Source organism: Antechinus flavipes, chromosome 2 (assembly GCF_016432865.1).
Source record: "Antechinus flavipes isolate AdamAnt ecotype Samford, QLD, Australia chromosome 2, AdamAnt_v2, whole genome shotgun sequence".
NCBI lineage: Eukaryota > Metazoa > Chordata > Mammalia > Dasyuromorphia > Dasyuridae > Antechinus > Antechinus flavipes.
This window is the reverse complement of record NC_067399.1, coordinates 96,540,625-96,563,297: the sequence shown is the minus strand read 5'-3', so window position 1 is coordinate 96,563,297 and position 22,673 is coordinate 96,540,625. Positions and strand designations below refer to the sequence as shown.

Genomic DNA, 22,673 nt, shown 5'->3' with positions numbered 1-22,673 from the left:
TGAGTGGAGTTTGACATTGAGTGGAAACTGGCTTGGTCTCTTTGAAAAGATCATAAAAATATTTGCAGCTTAAAGTTGATAGAAAAGGGATATTTTCTAGAAACCTCAAAAGAAGTGTGATAGTTTATCTAAGTTGTCACAGAATAGGTTGGTATTTCATGTACAAGTTACATCATAAAGAAATTTTAGTTGCATTGTTAAATTGAAATTGTAAGGAACTAGAATGTGGGATTCTTGTCCTCTCATTCTATCCCATTATCTGGGTTTGCTTTGACACCAAAATAAGAGGAAGGCAGAGAATAACTGGAGGACATAAGTCTTTCTCAGTACAATGTTAGCCCTAAATTACCAAAGCATTTGCAAGATTGACTCTCAATCCAGGGATTTCTTATTTGTTCCCATATCTCTAGGATGGAATTGAATGCAGGAACTGGAGCACAGAACCCTTGGTATTCTACCATTATAAAACAGATTGAAAAATATAAGAGATTAAACAGAGAAAGGCAGATGTCAATTTTCTCATTTCTTTTAAAATCACATCATGGGCTCAGCATGGAATTTTATTTGTTTGTCTGGATTTCTTGATCATGAAAAGAAAATAAGAACCCATCTCTGCTCATCATGATGTTTTCTTTTGATTGTTTGGTTTAGGCCTGCGATTTCATCAGTGTGGGATACTTACAATTTGGTAATTTCCTCCATCTATTCAGATGGTACTTTTTTTGTAATTTATAATCTTAGAGACATGCCAAAAAGATGGAAGGATGCCGGAGGTCACACAACAAGTATATGTCAGAGGCCAGTTTTCCTTGACTCTGAGGCCAGCTCTCTATCCAATACATTATTTCTCTCCTTGTCATTTACACCAGAATGAAAAGTAGAGAGGGAAATGGCTGGAAAGGCAATCTTCTCTAGCCAGCCAAAGAGGTGTTACTGCTGTTCCTATACTTTCTACGAAAAAAAAAAAAAAGTGCATTTATCATGCTTTGCAAAACAGTTTTCTTATGACAATCCTGTGAAGTAAGTGGTATAAATATTGATAATGACATTTAAAAGTTGAGGGCCAGAAAATTTAAGTACCTTGCTCAAAATGACACTGCCTAGAAGTGGTGAAGACTTAAACTATGTCCTATAACTAGACACAATATTATTTTTCAATACACCACTTAATGTTGTTGTTTTAGGGAGATGTTCAGTCTGGCATTGAGTCATTTCTTAACAGTATACATTGTAACACTGATGTTTTGGAGCAGGCTAAGAAAGGAGATGCTTCAAAAGAAAATGGGAGAGTAGATTATTTCAGGTCATTTTAAATTTTACAATATAAATTCAGAATGTCAAAGCTGGAAGGAAACCTTTAGAAACTATTTAAGCCTCATTTAAAGATGAGGATATTGAGGCTCAGGTTCATTAACTAGAAACCCAGTAATTTCACAATTACAGTAGAAATTATAAAAGAGAAATAAGCTATTTGGCCAAAGAGTCACTTTAACCAAAATTTGCCCAATATTTGTGAGCTGTGCATTAAGGAAAATTGTTTGTTCTCTTTCACCTCTGTTATTTTTGGTTTTTAATGAGCTGTTAGAATTTGGGTAAACACGTGCCTGAGTGAGGTGAATTTGGGGTTTATGAAGATCAGGATTTTTTTTTTTTTTTTTTACTTTTGCTAAAGATAACTTAAAATGTGATGATACTAGCAAATGCAAGTCTAATGCAAAGTCATTTTGCTATTATCCTGAATCAGGATGTATCCTTTACTGCCAGTTCTACCATTTTGGCTTTTTCAAACATGTTTAAGGAAAGTTAAATCCATGTGTTTTTATGGATGTTGTTTTTATTTGAAATCATTCCTGCTTGGTGGTGATTCTCAAATATTTTTCAGTCTGTGGATTATTTTAGTAGAGGCAGAGCATTTCTTTGATATTGTAGCTCTTGTGCTTGTTATCTCTTAAGAACGTTATGAAAACTGATGAAAAGAAGGATTCAGACTGCCTGATACAACTGCCAAATTATACCTAGTTTTTATTAAATATCACAAATCAAATAAAATCTGTGGTTTTTTTAGTGTAGGGAATTCCTTCCACCAACTCCAATCACAAGCTTTATCAAATAAATCTTAAGAGTGTTTCTCAAGGCACTTGAAAATTTAAGTAACTTGCCCAGAACCTCAGAATCAGGATTTAAATCTTTTACTTTTTTACTCTTAAGTCTAGCACTTTACCATATTTTCTTTATTTAGAAAGTTAGTTGCCTTGGATGACTAATAAAATGGTGCTGAAAAGGGAAGAGTTAAAAGAACTTTATTGAGAAGGGGAGTTTTAGTGGGATGGTGAAAAGATAAGTCCTTTACATGATTAGATTTATTCACTCTTTCTTAACATCCCTAATGGTATTGACATCAGCACCATCTTCTCAGTCATCCAGACTCAAAGCTTTTCCTTTTTTCTAAAATAAATCAATTATTGTCTTATTCTACTTTTTGAATCTCTGTTCCTTTGCATTGTTTAAGTTTGGGTTAAATCCTTTTCATCAATGAGGGTTTCACTTCCCTTGCATATAAAATAAAAGAATTAGATCAGATAATCTCAAAGTTATCCCTTATAACCCTAATGTTAGAGCTAGAACTTGATTCCACTTATTTTATAGAGGAGGATTTTGAAGCCCAGGAAAATGAAATGAATTTCCTAGCATCACATAAACAATACTGATTCCAAATCAATTCTCTTTCCCTCATTATCTCTTTCCTAAATTATTTTAGGAATCTCTAACAGGACTGTATAATCAGCCTTTATCCCTATATCATATCCTAATAAGAGTAAAAATTCCTCAAGGACAGGGACTGTCTTATTACCTCTTTTTGTATCTTCCTTGCTTAGTACAATGCCAGGAACATAATAAACACTTAAAAATTGTTATTGAATTGAAAAGTTCTACTAAAATAATGCTTATACTTGCAAGATCATTTACAGTTTACAAATAACTTTTTCTACATTATCTCATCTTAATTGATTAGTAAGACTTTTATTAATTTTATTTTGTCAGAGATACAAACTAAAATTTAAGGAGATAAATTGGCTTGCCCAACATGATTCTGCTACCAAGTGACAGGACTGGGACACAAACCCATTTTGACTCTGACTCCAAATTTAACCCTTTTCACTAAGGCACAGAGACTTCCCTAAAATTATAAAGTGTACCAACCAGCAGCACTCCTGCCCTGAGTAATGAGAGGGAAGTGTTGTTTCTTCCATAAATCTGCCAGCAGGCTTTTGGTTATGGGGTAGAAGCACAAAAGACCTCAGAAATTATGTAGTTCAACCTCCTTATTTTATCGATGACTAAACTCTGGCTTGGAGACCCAGGATTATTCTAGTAATAAGGTATAGTAATAGAATTCTCATCTAGAACTTTTCACTTAAAAGTTGGCACTCTTAGAGAAGGCTCAACACTATGGAGAGTCTGCATAATTCTCAAATTCTAAAGCTTCTTTGTAAAGAAGAATACAGTGATTCTACAGTAAACTTCTTGGTTATCCCTTCAGCATACCAATACCAAGAATAAATGGTCATTCCTGTTTAGTCATTTGGGAGAAGTAATAAGATAATTTACCAAAACCATAATGATGGCTGTATGAGCAGTGGCAAAGTTAAATGTCTCATTAGCCCTTACATTGTGGAAATAGTTGTTAATGAGAGACACACAGACACACACACTGGAAATTGTATGAATTTCCATCAATGACTTAATGAGAAGAGAGAAACAGAGGTTATTCAGTTGATGCCTTACCCATCATGCCTTGCAAAGTTCCAGGACATGGAAAAAGAAATAGGGAAAAAATGCAATAAATATAGATTATCTCTCTGCCCTCAAGAGAGGACTGCTGAACTCATATGCTAAGATACAGGGTATAATTCACAAGAAAAGAGGTTTTTAAAAATCATCTTAGGAGTATCTCTTGGCAATATTATTTTTTTTAGACAGGAGCTTTCTGAATTAACTGTATCCCTTAGTGATTAGATAAAGCTATGTCTGTGACAGTCTTTGGGGTTATAGTTTTACGAAATTAGAAGGCTTTTTAAAAAGTGATTTTTGTATTCTGACTTAAATTTAACTTCTGTTAGAGAAATTCTCCCCCAACCTACCACTTAACTTCATTTGTTTCAGTGGTTTATATATTGGTAGTAATGGTGGTAGTGAGAGATGTGTGTGTATGTATGTGTATATGGATAAATAGATGTAAGTTTTAGTAGAATAGTTAAAAATTAGCTCTCTGATATGAAAGACAACATAGTATATCAGAACCTGAATAACTGGGAATGTTTTATCCCCAAACTACTATGTTTTAGCTATGTGATATTGAGCAAGTTACTTACCTTTTTAGGTCTCAATGAATTCATCTGCTAAAATAAGAATTAGAGGTTTTCTCTTCCTCTAAAAATTCTGTGAATTTGATCGGTACCCAGATTTGAATTAGAAGGTATCCTTAATTGTGTTCTTTTAAAATAAGCTTTTTCATTAAGCTTATTTGGGCTAACTATTTATAGATTATTAATAGTCTCAATTTGTATCCCTTTTAAGTAATGTTTTTAGTCCTAATAGTATAACCATTGTTTTATAACTGTAGATAGCCATATTATACCGATTTAGATTTGTATTTCTAAATTTTAGTATAAGTTTAAGTAATGATTAATGTAATATTCTCTTCTCTAAATTATAATGTTCTCTGGGAGCAGATTTCTTGCAGGACTTCTGGAGGCAGCCTTAGTTTCAGTTCAGAGTAATAATTACCTCAAATGCAACCAGGAGTTAAAAGTTCAATCCTTTATCATCTCCTTCAAAATAGCCCGGTTAGTTTTCTAAGAGGCCTACCTCTCTCCTTGGTTCCAAGAGCTCTTGCCACTAGTCTTTTGCCTCTTCCAGTTTCAGCCTCTTGTCCCTCTGAATCCAAAGCCTCCAGCCAGCACAAAAGTAGAAGTTGGAATGAATCTGGCTCCTCCTCCAAGAGTGGGATTGTGGGTTCTCTCTGGGCTCGTGGGAGCTCCTGGACTGAATCCTGACTTGTGAATTTCTTGACTTGTGAATCTCACACTGAATCCTGGCTCTGATCTCCTAAAAGTCTCTAGTGGGCTTGTGGGAGCTCCTCCTTAAATATCCTCTCTTAAAGGTGTGAACTCTAATGTGTGAACCAATGTGTAAACTCTCCCAAAGGTGTGAACTCCAAAGGTATGAACCAAGTACATAAGCATTGTCTCTATCATTTCTAGTGACTTAGCACCTTGTAAGAATCCTAACAGATTAACACCTAAAATGTGAAAATAAAATTTGAAGAACTGATTTTTTTTTTTTGGCTGAGGCAATTGGGGTTAAATGATTTGTCCAGGGTCATTTTCTAGGAAGTATTAAGTGTTTGAGGCCAGATTTGAACTCAATGAACCTGACTTCAGGGCTGGTGCTCTATCCACTGCGCCACCTAGCTGTCTGCACTAAAAAAATTAACATCTCTAGATAAAGTTTTCATCACTCTGCTTCATACTTCATATTTTCTCTTTATACTTCCATTTATGTACTGCTTAAGCAGTATTTATAAGTTGCCATGTCCTATTTTGTTAGAATACTAGTATATATTGCTCCATCTTTTTTAAAAATTGATATTTTTTTATATCACCAGAACTTTTTCCAATATTCTGCCCATTCTGCCACAGATCCATTTATATAACAAATAATATTTTTTAAGAAAAAAAGGGAAAAAAAAAGAATAAGGAAAAGATAAACCAAATCAATCCATGTATCAAAAACTGATTGAAAATAAATGCATGATTTTACAGGTGGGGACCTCTTACCTTTGGAAAATTCCAGTGCCTCCTTAAGAAGTAGAAAAACAGCTATTATCATTCCTATTTTGGGAGGAAGAAGGGCATGAAGTACAGAATATAATATTTAAGTTTTGGGGGATTTTAATGATTAACAGTGAGAAAATATTTTTTAAAAACAGACCATATTCATTCAACTATTTATGAAAAGCATATTTTGAAAAGCATTGTCTAGGTGCTGTGGAATGATGAGGGGCAAGGTATGTGAATTAAAAAAGATAATTATGACTTGGCATCTAACCTAATTGTGGTTTCTGGCCAATGCTATAAAAATTAATTTGCTGTTTTGGAGCTGCTGCCAAACTGTCTGGATTGTCTTATTCTAAGAAAAAAAAAGTCATACTAATTTTTTTTCCTTTAAACTCTAATTTCCCTCTGTCTGTTTTCTTCCAGAGTATATATGTGTGTGTGTGTGTGTGTGTGTGTGTGTGTGTGTGCATGTTGAAAGAGTGATAAGTCATTTCCTTCCCCTTTCCTAGCACAGCTTCATTCAGAATCTTCCTCCTTATCCTGTTTTCCATGTATTTAAATTATGCCCTTTAGAACAACCAGTTTCCAATGTAAATGAAACCATATGTCAGTACCAGTAAACTACTGCCACCTCTTTAGCCTCAGTGGAGTTTTTCTCTGTAAGTCACTTCTATTGTACTGGGGCCAGTTGCATACATTTTAAACAGGCAAGAGAGGACTGAAGAAAATGTAATGACTTTCTTGTCTGTCTCTGTTCCAAACAGACAGCTGATTTACAGTCACTTTTTGTAATAGCCCAGGGCATCAACTGGGAGAGGACATTAGAGAAATGTGAACGTTGGCAGATTTTCAGGGACACTTAAGATTTGTCTTAAATATTCATGAATGCTCATGTTCATATATGCACTTCAAATAACAAATAAGTATTTATTTAGTACAAGCCTAGACTTGGCCCTAAACTCTAGAACAGTGCCACCTATCTGTTTTCCACATAGGAATATTGTTCTGGGAGAATAAAATAATAAGAATAAAAATAGTTAATAATAGCATTTCTATGGAACTTTCAGGTTTGCAAAGTACTTTATGTATGTTACCTCATTTATTCTTAACAATAAGTCTCTGAAGCAGTTCCTATGATTATTCCCATTTCACATATGAAGAAATTAAGGCTGAGTAGTTAAGTGACTTATCCAGGGTTACACAACCGTCAAGCATCTGAGGCCAGGTCTTTCTGATTTTAAATTCAGCACTCAATCCACTATATTATCTCTGATTGGAAGTGACTTTTTAAGTTTAAGGAAAAGTGATTTGATATGGACAGGATTGTTTATTTTACTAATTCATTTGTTCAGTATTCCTAATATTAAAACAATATAGACTCCTTAAGAGCAGGTATGTATACCTTTATGTATCTTCCAAATCTCAGTGCCTCGAACATTTGCTCAATGAGTGTTTATAGATTGTTGTTCATTGTCATATCACTGATACTCTTTTATTAGTGATGTACACTGCATTGACATCTCCTGTTCTTCATCTTTATCACTCTTTTGTTTATTATGTGACCTCTAATGCTTGAACTGGCAAAGGACAACAAATAAAGTGAGAAAGTATGGATTGGAGCAATTTGAAGCTAAATTAGTGTCTATAAATGAGTAGTTATTAGAATGTGTAAGTCGCTCAAGTAATTTAGCTAATAAACTTTTAAAATTGAATGATGTTTGTTGTCATAAATAAATATCATAATTACCTTGACTTTCTTTGCCTGGCTTGTTTGTAGGTGAGGTTCAGATTTTGTTCCAAAGAATCTCTGATGCTAATTCAGAGGCCTACATAATTTCCCCAGGGCTGTACAATGAGTCTTTTGGGGACACAAAGAGAATATCTCATGGAAACCAGACAGGAAACGCTATCTCCCACGGCAATTTCATATGAAACCAATGTCTACCAGTTGGCTATCTATGTTACACTAAAGCTAAGATACACAGTACTCAAACAACCAAGTTGCTTTACTTATTTCAGTATGAAAAATAAATAAATCAGGCAAAAGCTCCAGTAGTGTCACACAAGCAGGTTAATTGATAGATTAATTTTTGAATTAATGATTTTGTTATTGTGCAAAAATAGTTCTAGCAAAAAAAAGCATTCACCTTACTTTTTATTTTTTTAATTAAAGAATGATAAAAAGTTAGTGTTTCATTTGTAGGTGTTATATTCTCAATTGTCTTCCTGTGATAACTTGGGAATTTCTTCATATCCTTACCACGTAGGAATTTTTTTTGGTAGACTTTGTTTCTTCCACTTCCATTTCAGTTTGTGTTGTTTTATTTTCAAAGCTACTTAAAGCTGAGAAGGAAAAGAAGCATTAAAGTTTTAGAATTTTATTGTTGCTTGAAATAGAAAAAACAAAATAACAAGCTTAATTTCTTTATGTTATTTTCATATATAATAACTTCTTCACCTTAGAAAATAGCATTGTGTTGATTATCATAATTGTTCATTTCATTTAAAGGAATAGAAATTCCTGCATTGAAATGTTTAAAACACTAGGTTTCAAAAGTCAAAGGATAGGAAAGAATCTTCCTTCTGAGGCAGAAAATATAACCAAGATAGGCTTGTATATATATATATATATTTCTTTTGTTCCTACTATGTGCCAGAAACTGCAAGTCACTTCTAGTGCCTCGGTTTCCTTAGCTATAAAGTAAGGGAGTTGGACTTGATGACTTCTAATCTTGGATCCCCTTCTTCCTTTAAGTCTAACTCTGTGATCTGTTTTCTAACCCCTTTCAGGATCTAACCATCATTCTAGTCTAGAAGTTTTCAATGAATAAAATATTTCTTAGAATCATAGACTAATAGAAGAATTCCAAGCTGGTCATTTTAGAAGTGAGAAACCTAAGGTGCAATGTGACTTGTCAAACAGCATACAAATAGTGAGTGATAAAACCCATATCTTCTAGCATTTTCCCCACTGCATTCAGATGCATTAAGTGCTGATTACTTGACACTGGGGTTGGTCATACTGACTATTGTTTGAGTTCATTCTCTTTTATAGTACCCCTGATAAAGCTTAAGAGTTGATTTCCACTTACCAAAAGACTACATCCTTTCTGGATAAGGCATTTCAGTGCCTATAGCATTTTCTCAAAGTTCTATCTCCCCATGCATAAGACATTTCTGTTATCTAAATCCTCCCCAAGTTCTTCCCATCCCTTAAGGTGTACAGTTCTAAATATGGTTGAAAGAACAGATTTAGAATAAGAATAGACTTTGAGTATGTGTGTACAGACTGTTCTCAGCCAGGGATGATCAAGGTACCACTTTGACCTGAGAGAGGTTAAATACATTGTTAGAGACACTTGTCCAAATGGACTCTTATCTAAAGCTAATACCCTTGCTTGATCACTAGTCTGTCTCTTTCAGCAGGTTGTCTCTTTTCTGAAAGGGTTATAAACACCAGGGGAAATACAAACTGAAGAATAGAATTGATTAATGTGACATATTTGAGTTTCTGCAACTGTCTCAACGACCAGTCATAGAGAGGCAGCTCCAAACACAGTAAATTAAATTTAAATTACACAGTGTTGGCTAGAAAATTGCTCCGTTAATTCAACCTTCAAAATGAAATTTGATTTTTTTTCCCACTTGAACCACCTCCTGATTTTTCATATCCTGATAATTTCTACAAGGACATCTATTGGGCTGAGTTCTTTTATTGCCTCTCTCCCCCCTCCTTAAAGGAGAAATACATAAAAAGCAATTCTTAGATATTTAGTTGTGGCTAAAATAAAGGATGCATTAAAGAATTGGTTTTTGTTAGATCTTGTTTCCCAATAGGCAGGTAGACGAAGGTTTATATAATACTGAAAAATAGGTGCTTAAAAATATCTGATCAGAATTCTCATTTCTGTTATGGTGGCTATATATACAATGAATGACAGAATAAGGCAGCAGATTGATCTCAGCTGGTTAAAATGATGGGCCCAAACTTGCAAGAATATGTTTAACATAGATAAAGATAGCATTCAGAATTTGATTCAAAAAAGTTTAACTGCATTAGTCCAAGTTAGAGAACAGTCAATCAACAAGCATTTATTAAACATTTGTTATATGTTAGGCACTGAGCTAATACTGAGGATATGACAAAGGCAAAACCCATCCCTGCTCTTAAGGAGCTTAGTTTATCAGGGAGACAAAATAGAAATAACTAATATATACAAAACATACATGGAATAGAGGCAAGATATTTAGAAAGGAGGAATTAACAGCTGGAATAGGGCCTGGGAGGCTGGGGGAAACCTATAGAAGGTACAATCTGAGATGTCTTCTAGGAAGTAAGGGACTCTAAGGATTAAAAGCTGTTCGTATGAAATAGACCTGTGAAGAAGAGAAAGCTCAATAGGAATCAAGAAATATGATATGGCTTCAAAAGAAGCTAATGCGATTTTAGGCTACATCAGTAGAATAGTGACCAGATCAAGAAAGATCAATAAATCCCCAGCATATGCTTGGCAATTGTGAAACTGTATCTGGAGGATTGTGTTCTGTTCTGGATACCACATTTTAAGAGAGACACTGATAAATGGAACCATTCAGAGGAAAACAATCACAATAGTGTGGGAACTTGAAATCATTTGATATAAGAAGATTGGAGAGGTTTAGCTAGAAAAAAGATTTCCCAGGGGCAGAGGATGTATGAATACCCTTTACATATTTGAAGTGTTAGTGTGTGTGTTGATTAGAGGGTAAAGACAGGTTTGGACTCACAATGAGGAAGAGTTTTCTAATTTTTAGGCTTGTTCAAAAATAGAATAGTCTACAATGCATGTTAGTGAGAGTCTTCTGAATACTTGAAACTATTCAGAGGCATCTTAGTAAGAATATTACTACATTGGACAGATTGAATTGGATGACTTCTAAAATTCTGTGCAATTTTAGGATTCTTTGGTTCTGGATTTCAAACATGCCAAACTTAAGGGCAGAATAGCAACTTTGAAACAAATATTATAGATACGAAGGGATAAAGTAGTTAGAGTTTAGGCAGCAAAAAAAAAAAGAAAATCAATTTCTTCCACAGACCACCCACTGCAACAGCATAAAGCTAGCCCGATTACAGATAGAACTTTTACATTTATGTCTCTCAGCCACACTGATACATAATGTCCTGATTCTCATCAAGAAATACTACTGAGAGTCTTTATCTCTTCCTATTACTGGCTTTCTTTCTTCCCCTCATGTCACTAACTATTAGTAGTCCTTTAAAATATTTGATAACTGGTATTTATATTGTACTTAAAGGTTTGCAAAGCACATTACAAATATTATCTCATCCTTGAAACAACCTTGGAAGGTAGATATTCTTATTATCCCCATTTTACAAATGAGGAAACTGAGGTAGGTAGCAATTATGTGACTTGCCAAGTATCACACACATAACAAAACTTTCACATTTCTTTTTGTATTCCATAAACTTAGTGAATAATAGATCTTCAAGGAATCTTGGAAGCAATATAATACTGCTTCTTATTTTATATCTGAGTAAACAAGGGCCTGTAGAGAAGTGACTTGGCCAATGTCCCAAAGTAACAAGAGACAGAACTGGGACTTGAATACAGGTTTTTCTGGCCCCAATGATCTTTTTTTATTATTCCGTGTTGTCTTTTCTGTTTTTATCCTTGGTTTGTACAGTTACATTTATTAACAGGTTGCATTGTAAATATGTTTATCAGTAGCAGACAAGAAGAAACTGGATAACTTGGTGATATTAGACTTGGGATTCATAAAACCTAATTTTGAATCCTGCCTCAGACACTAGTTGAATGACTTTGGACAATCACTTAGAGCATCTAGTTCATTATTTGTAAAAATGACGGGCTTGAACTTGATGCCTTCTAGGTTTCTTTCTACTCCAAATTTATAATTTCCTGGTGCCATCATAGCAACAAGGGAGAATCTAAGACTTAAATGTATTTCTTATTATATAACTTATTACATATTTCTAATAAGTTACTTACAAGTTATTATAATAAGTCATTTAGTAATGAGTTATCTTCAAAAAGTTAAAAGCAAATCTAGTGAAAGTATTTCTTCTTCTATGTCCTAGAATAATTCTCTAGCCCTTGGCTACTTTGCTCTAAAACTAATGGATATTTTATAAAATTTATAGGATTACAATTCATGTGTTTCTAAAGAAAAAGTAGATGAGTATACAGTCAGACCCGAAACCAAAGTATATAAAGGAAGAAATCAAAATGGAGACATTCAATTCATTGGCTTTACAATCAGTGCAATCCTCTATGATTTTTAAGGTTTTTAAATATATATCCTTACACCATCTTGAAAAGTAGATAGTGTAGAAATAGACTGTAGTATGTTTTCTCTTCTTCTTTTTGCTTTTGCTGTGGCAGTTGGGGTTAAGTGACTTGCCCATGGTCATACAACCAGGAATTGTTAAATGTCTGAGGCTGGATTTGAACTCAGGTCCTCTTGACTTCAAGGCTGGTGCTCTATCCACTGAGCCATCTCCTCCCCCTATAGACTGTAGTATGAAGGAAGAACATTTGATTTATAGTCAAATTTTTGACATGAGCAATAGTGGAATTAACTTTGCTTGACCATAAATGTTAGAATTTTGTATTTAGTTTTATTTTTAATGAGGGAAGGTGTGGGGGGAGAGAAAATATATTTTATTAAAATTAATTTAATATAATTTTAACAATGATAATAAAAGTCCTTGGATATAAATCCCAAGTCAATTATTTAAGAAAATGGATAATTCACTTCATCTCTCATCATCAGTTTTTATATATGAAAAATTAAATTTTGAAAAATTTGAAAAATTAAAAAAAAATGTGAACTACATGATCTCTAATGTTACTTCCATTTCTGAAAGCTGTGACTGTAGTAGACTAAGTATTATTACCCTCATTTTATTGCTGGGGAAATTGAGGCTCAAAGAGTTGCCCAGTATAATATATCTAGTAATGTCAGTGACAGGCCTGAAACTCTAATCCTTTGATTTTAACACCAATATTTGCCCTTCCTTCCTTCTCTCTTCTTCTCTATTTCTTTCCTGCCTACCTGCATTTTTCCCCTCCCTTTTTATTTTTATATTTTTCTTTCTCTGTGTTTATCTCTGTATTTTCTGTATATTTGTATCTTTCTGTATTTGTCTCTATTTCTATTTTTCCTTCCTTCCTTCCTCCCTTCCCTCTCTTCCTCCTTCTTCCCCTCCCTCTCCCTCTCCTTTTCTCCCTCCCTCTCTCCTTCCTTCTTTCCCTCCCTTTCCTTCTCCTTCTCTCCCTGCTGCTTCCTCTTCTTTTTTCCCTCTCTCTCCCTCTTTCCCTCTCTCTTCCCCTCCCTCTCTTCCTCTCTCATTTATTTAAAGACTAGGTCTCTCTGTCATTTCCAGATTTGAAGAGCAAACCTTTCATAGCCCAATTTTGCACCCCCTTGAAAAGCCTGATAGTTCTCCACCCCCAGAACCTTACTATATTAATGGCACAGACTTTTGTCCTCCTCTACTTCAGATCTCCCTAAGGGATCTATAAGCCCCAGCCTTCCCTGAATCAGAAATTAGGTCCTCCTACCCATATTCTTTGCATTGATTATATTACTGTGCCTCTAATGTTTAACTAAATTATTCTTATTTTTTTACAAAAGTAATCAAGTTTTAATCCTGCAAGTCATTATCACCCATTAGATGTGGGAAAAAATGACTTTCTTTGTTACACATGATTTTGCTAGAATAGTAAGAAATAAGTGCTTTAGTAATCAATGTTTTTAATTAATTTAAGTTATTTTATAATACAGGGCAAGCTACTATATAGGATGTCCTTTAATTTATTAAAAAATGATGGATTATTATGGAAAAAAATTATATAGGGCTTAAGCAAATTTGTTTTTTAAATGAAGACATGTTTGAAAGTGAATTTATTTTGAAATTTGGGTTTTTCCCCTTTAGGTCTTAACAGAATAACATAAGGGTAGTCTTAACTGTAAGTTGTAGACACCAGTTAAATTGAATTTTCCTACATGGTAAATTTATAGTGTTTTAAATAGAAACATTTTCTGCCCCCATCGAATTAATTTTTTCTGTCATTCATAGTAATTTCCTTGTCCCACTAACGTGACCAGACTTTGAAAAATTCTAGGTGTGTCAACTGATAAAATCACTTTAGTTTTAGATATTTCATGATCTCAAATTGATTCTTTTAGAAATATTTTAATTTGTAAATTATTGTGCAAATCCTTATGCTTTTTATCATTATTTCCTTGAGTCACCAACTAGGTGATTTTATACATTATATAATTTTGTACTAAAAAGAATTTCATTCTTACCTACAAGAGATCCTGCTTAATAGACCTTAATATCAACACAGAACATTTTTAAAATAGCAGAAAATAACTATGATAAATTTTCAAAAACATTTTTGTGTGATCTACATTTTAAACTAATAGACCAGATAGTGCTTCTACACACACTGATTTAAAACACAGATACACATACTAGCCCTAGAATTAAGTTTTTGTAAGTTAATTCTGGAAATGACAGAAAGTTTTAGAAGTATTAAAGGAGATACTATTTCTTGGCTTCAGGTGTATTATTCTATGGAAGATACTGGGTCTGTATACTTTTCACTTTCATTGGAATTGTTCCAACAAGTTTTTGAGTGTGCACTAGTTTGATAACATTAATTAACTTAACATGACTTTGACACACAGGATAGATTTTCATAAGCAAAAATTGTCTTCAGATGAGTAGATTTTATATGTATAACTCCTGTATTACTGCAATTTAATAAAATATTAAAGCTGGATGAGTGCCATAGGATCATTATTTTAGAGCAAAAGCATTTCCTAGACCATATTTTTACAAAGAAAGACACAAAAATAGAGAGATGTTTAGTGACTTGGTCAATGTCATACAGCTAGTTAGTTGACAGCACTAGCATTAGAACCCAGATTTGAATATACTTGCAGTATAGTTCAGGGATTATTACAAATATAAATATAAATTATAAATACTCTAACTCATAATAGAGAAGCAGATGTCCAATTTCTCAAGATAACCACTGTTTTTCTCTTTGTCTTTTGTCCAGACCAGTGATTAATCAGTACATCAACAATTTGCATGAGATTTAAGGATATATTGAGTTGACTAGTACATTAAGAATTTAAATGACAAGCCTAGGTATCACACAGCTAGTATGTATCAAAGGGCTTGAACCCTGGTTTTTCTGATTGCAGCCCTTTATTCACTATGCCATGCTGTTCCACTATCATGACATAAGTGCATGAATGAATTAAAGTTTTTGAAACAATTGACAAATGCATGTCAATTTCATAACTACGATTTTAGGTTCCTGTCAGGTCTAGAACTATGATTATTTGTAAGTCCAGCAACTTAATGCAAATAAATAAAATTTGGTGAAAATATAGTGCTATTTGTTTTTTAAAATTGTGATTTTTTTCTCTCAAATTATTTCTTATAATATGTATTTGTTTTAACTAAATATCAGATTGCCTAAATAGAAAAAAAAGACAAATTATATTTAAAATTTTATGAAGGAATTGAAACCTACCATTCACATACACACACAAACACACAGATTCCTGTTGTTTATGATCAAAGTAACTTTTCCAATAAAAACCTAACTTTTGAAAAACAGATTATCTTTTTATAGGAGGAATTGGAACAACTGACCTACAAGGCAGCCTAATTGAATCACTTGTTATTATCATATCAGTTTTCATGTTATTCCATTGAACTTTCTGAGCCAAAAGGACATTTGTTCCTTTGCCTTTTAAATCCTTGTTTAATCAAAGAATCCCGACCTGACATTCATACAAATTGCTAGCATTTATCATAGGCATTAATAACTATAACTCCTTAAAAAAAACTGACTGTCTTGAACTTTCTCTTTTCAAATAAAAATAGCAGAAGGAAAAATAAATATTTTTACAAAGATTCTATCAGAGAAAGTTCTAAGCCTTATGGAAAAACCCAATTGGTACCCTAACACAAGTTTTTGCTGTTATTTATATTTAGATTATGGACCAATATTTTTTCATAATTTATTTGAGCTACTTCTTAATTCATCTTTTAAAATCTCTTTTCATTTTGATGTTTTCCATTCCTAGTTTTATCTCTGTGGCTCATTCTCCCTACCCTTTTTTGTAACCTATTTATTCCCATTATGATTGGTAAATATATTTAGAACTTCTATAATGAAGAAAAGCATCCTGTATCACATTATTCTTTTCTCTTGGAACTAGGACCAAACTAAGAACTAGTTTGATTCAGTGCTTTTAATTGAGTATTTAAAATCTATTTTGCATTTGCTATTAATGTCTGAATATGCATAATCTCCTTAATTTTTAGCAGAAATAATGAATTCCCTCTCCTCCTATGGCTCAGAATACTTCTTTCCTTAATCATTCTTCATTAAAAGCTCACTATTTGTATACAATAGCTAGACAGAGTTTAGTGTTGCATGCAAATATAAAAATGGAGGAAAAATCAACCTTTGGCATTTATAAATGGATTAATAATATGATCAAACAACTAGATTGTGTTGACCTCTGCTTTTAAGTTCAATTCAGTTCAACTGATATTTATTAAGAAGCTTAGCAGAACACAAGGATGGAAAACAGGTAGATCACATTTGGAGAACAGGAGTGAGTGGAACATAAAGGGAATATAATAATCTTGAAAAATCAGATTGGAGTTAGGTTATAGAGGGCTTAAAGGCCAGGGTAATAAGTTTGTGTTTTATTTATAGGCACTAGAGTCATAAGGAAAGATTTTGAAAGAATCAGTGAATATTAAGATTGTTTTGGAATCCAAGTAACAGAATTGGTGCCTAGAGATATAAAATAACTTATGCAAGGTTTTAGGAGTTACTACAGAACCCGAATTTGAGCCCTGGGTAAAAATTACCATGTGTCAAATACTGTACTAGGTGCTTAGAAAACATAAAGAGAAAAAAAGGCACAGGATCAAGCTTTGGAAATAAGGGGTGAGAGGATGGGAAGAGATTGATAGATATGTTCTAAGAGATAAAAGAGGAACCAGGAGAAGAAAATGTCTTAGAGGGCAAGAGACAAAGGTAAGGAATAGATGATTAATAGTACTTAGTCTTGAAGAAAGATCAAAGGAAATGAGAATTATGGAGGGAAAGGCATTGAATTCAGAAATTGAGATGAAATCATTGGTAATTTTTGAGAGTCAAGTTTCAATAATGTTTAATTTTTTGTCAAGGACAATCAAGAAGTTAATGAGTGAACAGGTAGTGAGAGATATAGATAAATAGATAGATGTTTATTAATAATTTACCATATGCCAGATATCGTGATAAAATATAAGAAAAGAAGACAGTCCCTGCCTTAAAGAAATTCATTCTATTGGGGGAGGACTATATATAAAATAATGCTAAAAACTGGGGGGGGGGGGAGAGGAGGCAGTTTCCATACAGAATACCATAGGAAGAAAGAAATACAGAAGTCTGGGTCTTGCCAAAATAAGGCATCTATACTAGGAAAGATTAGGAGTGAGGCTCAGGTTTATAGTGAGGTGAAAATTACTGGAAATTGTGACCATCATGAGGAGATTTCAGGAAATGATTTGCAATTGATAGAATGGCAAAAGATTCACCTATTGGAAGTGATGTGGAAATAGAGGACAAAAAAAGAGAAACTGTATCTTCTAGGAACTTAACATTATAAAAAGGGAGCCAAAAGTATAGTGTGATGATTTGATGGATTTGCCGAATCCAAAGTAGGTTTATTAGGAAGAGGGAAGTAGTGAAACCTGAACATATGCTTTAGATAGTAGAAAAGGCCACCTACAAAAAAGAGATTAAAAATGAAAGTAAAAGAGGGAGTAAATGACAGTAATGGAAAGAAAGAGAATGAGGAGAGTGAAAGGAGAGAGAAAAAGACACTCAGAGGAAAAAGAAGGGAGAAACAGAGAGAGAAAGAGAGGGAGGGAAGGAAAGGTCAGGATTAAAGAGCGTAGAGAAGTCACATTATCTTCTAAAGCTGTACAGAGGAGTAAATTTATAGAGATATGTAGATAGGGAATTGAGTGTTTTCCCCACAGTGGCCTTGATTTTAGAAAAATAGGTAAGGTCATTTCTTTTCAGAGAGACAGGGTGGAGAATATAGTTAGAGTTTGTGGAATTGGAAAGTCTCCATAGAAACTATGATGGGGAGTCAACCAGAAATAAGTAAGATACTGGGCCATAGGTAAGGTCCTAAGTGAGATTAAGTAAGTTTTATAGTGATTTCCTGATTTTCTCTTGTAGCCTTCCATTATTGGGTAATAGAGGAAAAGAACATGGTTGCTAAGAATGACCCAGTGTTGAGGATTATCAGGAATTATCAGCAGAACAAGGGGGCAAAAGAGTTGTGGATAAAGAATAGTACATAGTCTCAGTAGGTAACGATCTTTTTTGCTGAAAATGTAGTAAAAGCTAAAACATTGAAAGGAAAGCTGCCAACTCTTCTTTCTCTATCAACTATAAAATGTATTTTCCCTTGAACTTTTATTTATTATGAAGCCTTAATAATTAAAAGAAAAATAATGACACAACACTGTTTAAGCCTTACACCTACAACATTTGAATCTAGAATCTGAACTAGTGTGAGAAAAAATGCCTTGCAAAACATGGATAAAGATCTCATACTAACCTGTTTCTTCATGAAGACAGTTAAACATCTTCAAGTTTTCTCAAAGTCCAAGTGATTGAATTCTGTCTAAAAGTTATTATTGCTGCTTTCAGATATGCAGACACAGACATGCAGAAAAGCAACCAGTGCATGTCTTTTGCTCTGGGGCTTCAATAAATTCCACTTGCTTTGTTTTTTCCAATTATTCAGTAACCTTTTCTGAGTAACTGTGCATAATTTATTTGTTAAAAAAAAGATAGTATGTCCAAATGAGCTTTCACTATTTTTCATACCTTGTGTATCACAAAAGTATCACTAAGATTTCATTGTTTGCAGGCATTTGACATTTGTAAATTGTCACTGAAAAGTAAGGATATTTGTACTATTGTCTTTGTAAAGGAGATGATTACATTTGTTTTATCTTAGCCACTCCGTCTGTTTGATAAGCTGGAACTATGCTTCCTATATTCAATGCATGTTAGATTTAGAGATAGCAGGGATAGTAAAGGCCTTTAAATTCAACGGCCTCACTTTAGAGATGAGAAACCAGAGGGCAAGAGGTCATGTAGCTAATAAATGTGGGAGAAAGTTTATAGGATTCAAACTTTGGTTTTCCTTAATTTATTTTCTGTCTTCAGTCTTCCATGTCACTTTGTTGCCAATAGTAACAGTGATAGAAATGATGATGGTGATGATGATGATGATAACAAAATGTTCTGGGTTCTTTTGAGTAAACCTTCTGAATTTGTTTTCTTTGCAGACCACCGATGACATCCTTGTGGCTTCTGCTGAATGTCCCAGTGATGATGAGGACATTGATCCCTGTGAGCCGAGCTCAGGTGGGTTAGGTTAGTCAACTTTTTTCTTACTCTTTGATTACCTTTATTGACTTGCATGCAGCATCTCATAGAAAGATCTTGCTTCCGAGTTCTTATGAGCACACCTGTAAAAAATAATGACCAATTTTTTATAGACGGGATGGACTTAAAAAAAAAAAAAAAAAAACAGATCCAACTCCCGACATTTACTGAGAAATGCCAAGATTATGCATTTCAGTACTAGCTGTTGGGGACAGCACATTGGATTGCTTGCTTACTATTCTCATTCCATTAGCTATGAACATAATTTTTATGTATAATGTAATAATGTGCTTTCCCCTTAGGTCACTTGTGGTATAACCACATTTTTTTGTAGAGCTAAGTAATCACATTGTCTTGTGAATAAAAATTTGACCTTTCTATGATCTAAAAAAATCCCTAAAATTCCCACACAAAGAAATCAAATTAGCTTAAGTGGTATATTTTTGATCTCGGAAGTGGAAGTATTGCTGTAGAAGTAATATAAACAGCTTGTGGAGCCTTTGATACATTTATGCATGTGTAATGTAGAAATGTTTCCTTCTTTGATACTTTTCATACCACCTGACAATTTTAGCTCATTATTAAAGTAAATGAGCTTTATTTCCCCTATTTATTTGTATTTATCATCCATTGTGAATGGTTAATACAGAAAGATGGTTTCCATGCTGCCCTTTCCACCATTAAATAATGATTGTAGGATCCCTTAGGCTTAAGTATGACAATCACAGGGATTTCTTTTGATTAACATTTTTTACAGTTCTCAGGATGAGCTCAGGCTTTACTAAGCAGTTTTGTTCCACCTTTAACAGCCTTCCTGTTTAGTCCAATAAAATGAATAAAAATGGGGGGGGGGTAGTAACTCCAAAGCAGTTAATGGCCTCTGCATGACAACTCTGGGAACTCCAAGAGACCTGCAGGTACAGGATAGAATGGTTTGTTTATTACTGATTGACCGCCCATAGTGTTGTACATATCCACTTTAACATGGGTTCAAAAATTGCCATTCTTATCTTTCATCTTTAGCTTACAAACCAGTTGTAAAGTCTTAATTTGAGTCCCCTATTTCCTCTGAAACACAAAGTAGTACAGACTTGTTACATAAGGGAGTTGGGAAAGGAAAGCCAACAGCATACCCCTTTATCCCATCTTCTAACCTCATTGTTCAACACTTAAGATGACTTTTCAGGGTGTTGGAGGCCAATGAGGAACATAACAGATACACTTTTCTCTTGTTAAAATATAGCTCTTCAATGAATAAGTAGAATCATCCATGATTTTTAATGTCCAGAAGTATGATGCACATAATAAATAAACTAGAGTTTAGAGGAGGGCAAAAGCAGTTAGATAGTTGATACTTTGTGGCATATAGCAGAGGTGTCATATTCTTGATAGGCCAACTGTGGTCCCCAAAATTCCTGAGGATGGTCTGAATCAAATTAAAATGTAATGGGGAAATATTTAACAAAATAAATAAAAATACCATACAATAGATCATATTAATTCATGGTTTTTTGAGTCAATTTGTGACTCTCAGATGAGTTTGACACCATGGGGGTATATTGGACAGAGGTATTTTTTAGATATGAGACAGATAGGATTTAGTAGATAGTAATAAGGAAAGATGGGGGCAGTATTGAGCATAGGGTCTAGATTAAAGCTTATTAAATTGTTGGACATGATCCCATATGGAATCACGTAGCTGAATGTGGAGATTGTGGAAAAATTTGGCAACAGTAAAAGCTATTAAATGTTCCACCAAGTTTTGATTTTTATTTATTTATTTTATTTATATATATTATGCTGAGACAATTGGGATAAATGACTTGCCCAGGGTCATATAGCTAAGAAGTGTTAAGTGTTTGTGGCCAGATTTGAACTAAGATCCTCCTGACTTCAGGACTGGTGCTCTATCCAGTACATCACCTAGTTGCCCCAAAGTTTTAATTTTTTATGTAAAAACAAACTAGCACATCCATCTCATTAGTAAGCTTAATAAATGGCAAATTTGTAGCTTAATAAATAGTAAAATTATATTTATACCAAAATTGTTTTAAAACATATATGAATAAATTGAAATACAAAGAACACAAGTAGTAAACACCCAACCCACCCAATATGTAAACCCAGGGTATGATACTTCATATCTGATATTCTTTTGCATGACTTATAAGTCCTTCTAAACTGAAAACAGTTAAAGGAAGTGGCTTCAGATATTTTTGTATTTTTTCTCTTGAGGACCAGTCTATAAGTGAAGAAAATAGCATAATGGCTACCTTGAATAGCCTTGAACCAATTTCAGACACCAACCACAAGAGTCAGGGAGTTCAATTAGCTTAGCTAACCTCACATGCCAATATGCCATGTCAATTTGGATCCATAGTCACCTGAGGTCTTTAATTTAGTGAAGATATTACTGACTCAAGAATGGCATCCATTTCATATAGGTCTTTAATTATGGCAGGCAAGTAAGACTAATTTTAAATGGGCAAAATCTACATGAATAGTCACGGTTCCATTCAAAAAGAAGCCTAGACAAGGAGTCAAGAGATTTGAGTTCTAGTTCTAGTTCCTCAGTGAAATAACTCAGACAAAAAGCTAATTATTTAATTTTCCAGGGAATTATTTTCCTCATCTAAAAAATGGAGAGATTGGCCTAAGACAAACTCAGTACTGCTATTCTGATTTTATTCATATTTTTAGTGATTGAAGTAGGGATGTTGCAAGTTTGAATATCAGAATTGATTTTGATAATGCTTTTGATTGGTATATTTCATTATCATACAAAATATTAGAGTTAAACCTAGAGGGGGCTGATAAGGTCACAAAAGATTTAAGTGGGAAGACTGTGGTTGACACTCAGGCTCTCTAACTCTGAGACCAATGGTTCTTTCTTTCACCACAAGCCCATGAGCAGATAAGACTCTTTAGACGGCAAGTGATAAAAAGCAATCAAATTTGTGTGTTCATCTTCAGGTCTTTCACTTATCACAGCAGAAAATAGTCATAGTATTGTAGGAGTTTAGATTTTGAGCTAGAAGGATACTCAACTGTTCTCTAACCCTAATTATATCATTTTATAAGTGAGGAAACAGAGGAGAAAAAGATTGTTATTTGTCCATCTCAGGCTGATGAGAAATTATGATTATAAAAATGGCTTTCAATGGCTTCCAAAATTTCCCATGTTAACCTTCCATGTCACATCAGAAAATTCTCCCTTGGATTTAACCTTTTGTAAATTCCTGTTGTAATTACAGATTTGCACCATTAGATTATAGTCTAATAATAACCTATAGAAGGTATC

At 33.7% G+C, this 22,673-nt stretch overlaps 1 protein-coding gene across 15 annotated transcripts in view; it reads left to right on the top strand.

The window, feature by feature from the left end:
* NRXN1 (neurexin 1) overlaps positions 1-22,673 on the top strand; it is a 1,357,693-nt gene that overhangs the window by 1,303,395 nt on the left and 31,625 nt on the right. For 9 of the 15 annotated variants that reach the window (XM_051975251.1, XM_051975246.1, XM_051975258.1 and 6 more), the window contains one exon: positions 19,273-19,360. In XM_051975251.1, the coding sequence (XP_051831211.1) occupies positions 19,273-19,360 (88 nt within the window). The remainder of the gene's footprint in view (positions 1-19,272; positions 19,361-22,673) is intronic. The other 6 variants (XM_051975247.1, XM_051975259.1, XM_051975254.1 and 3 more) reach the window with 1 other exon arrangement.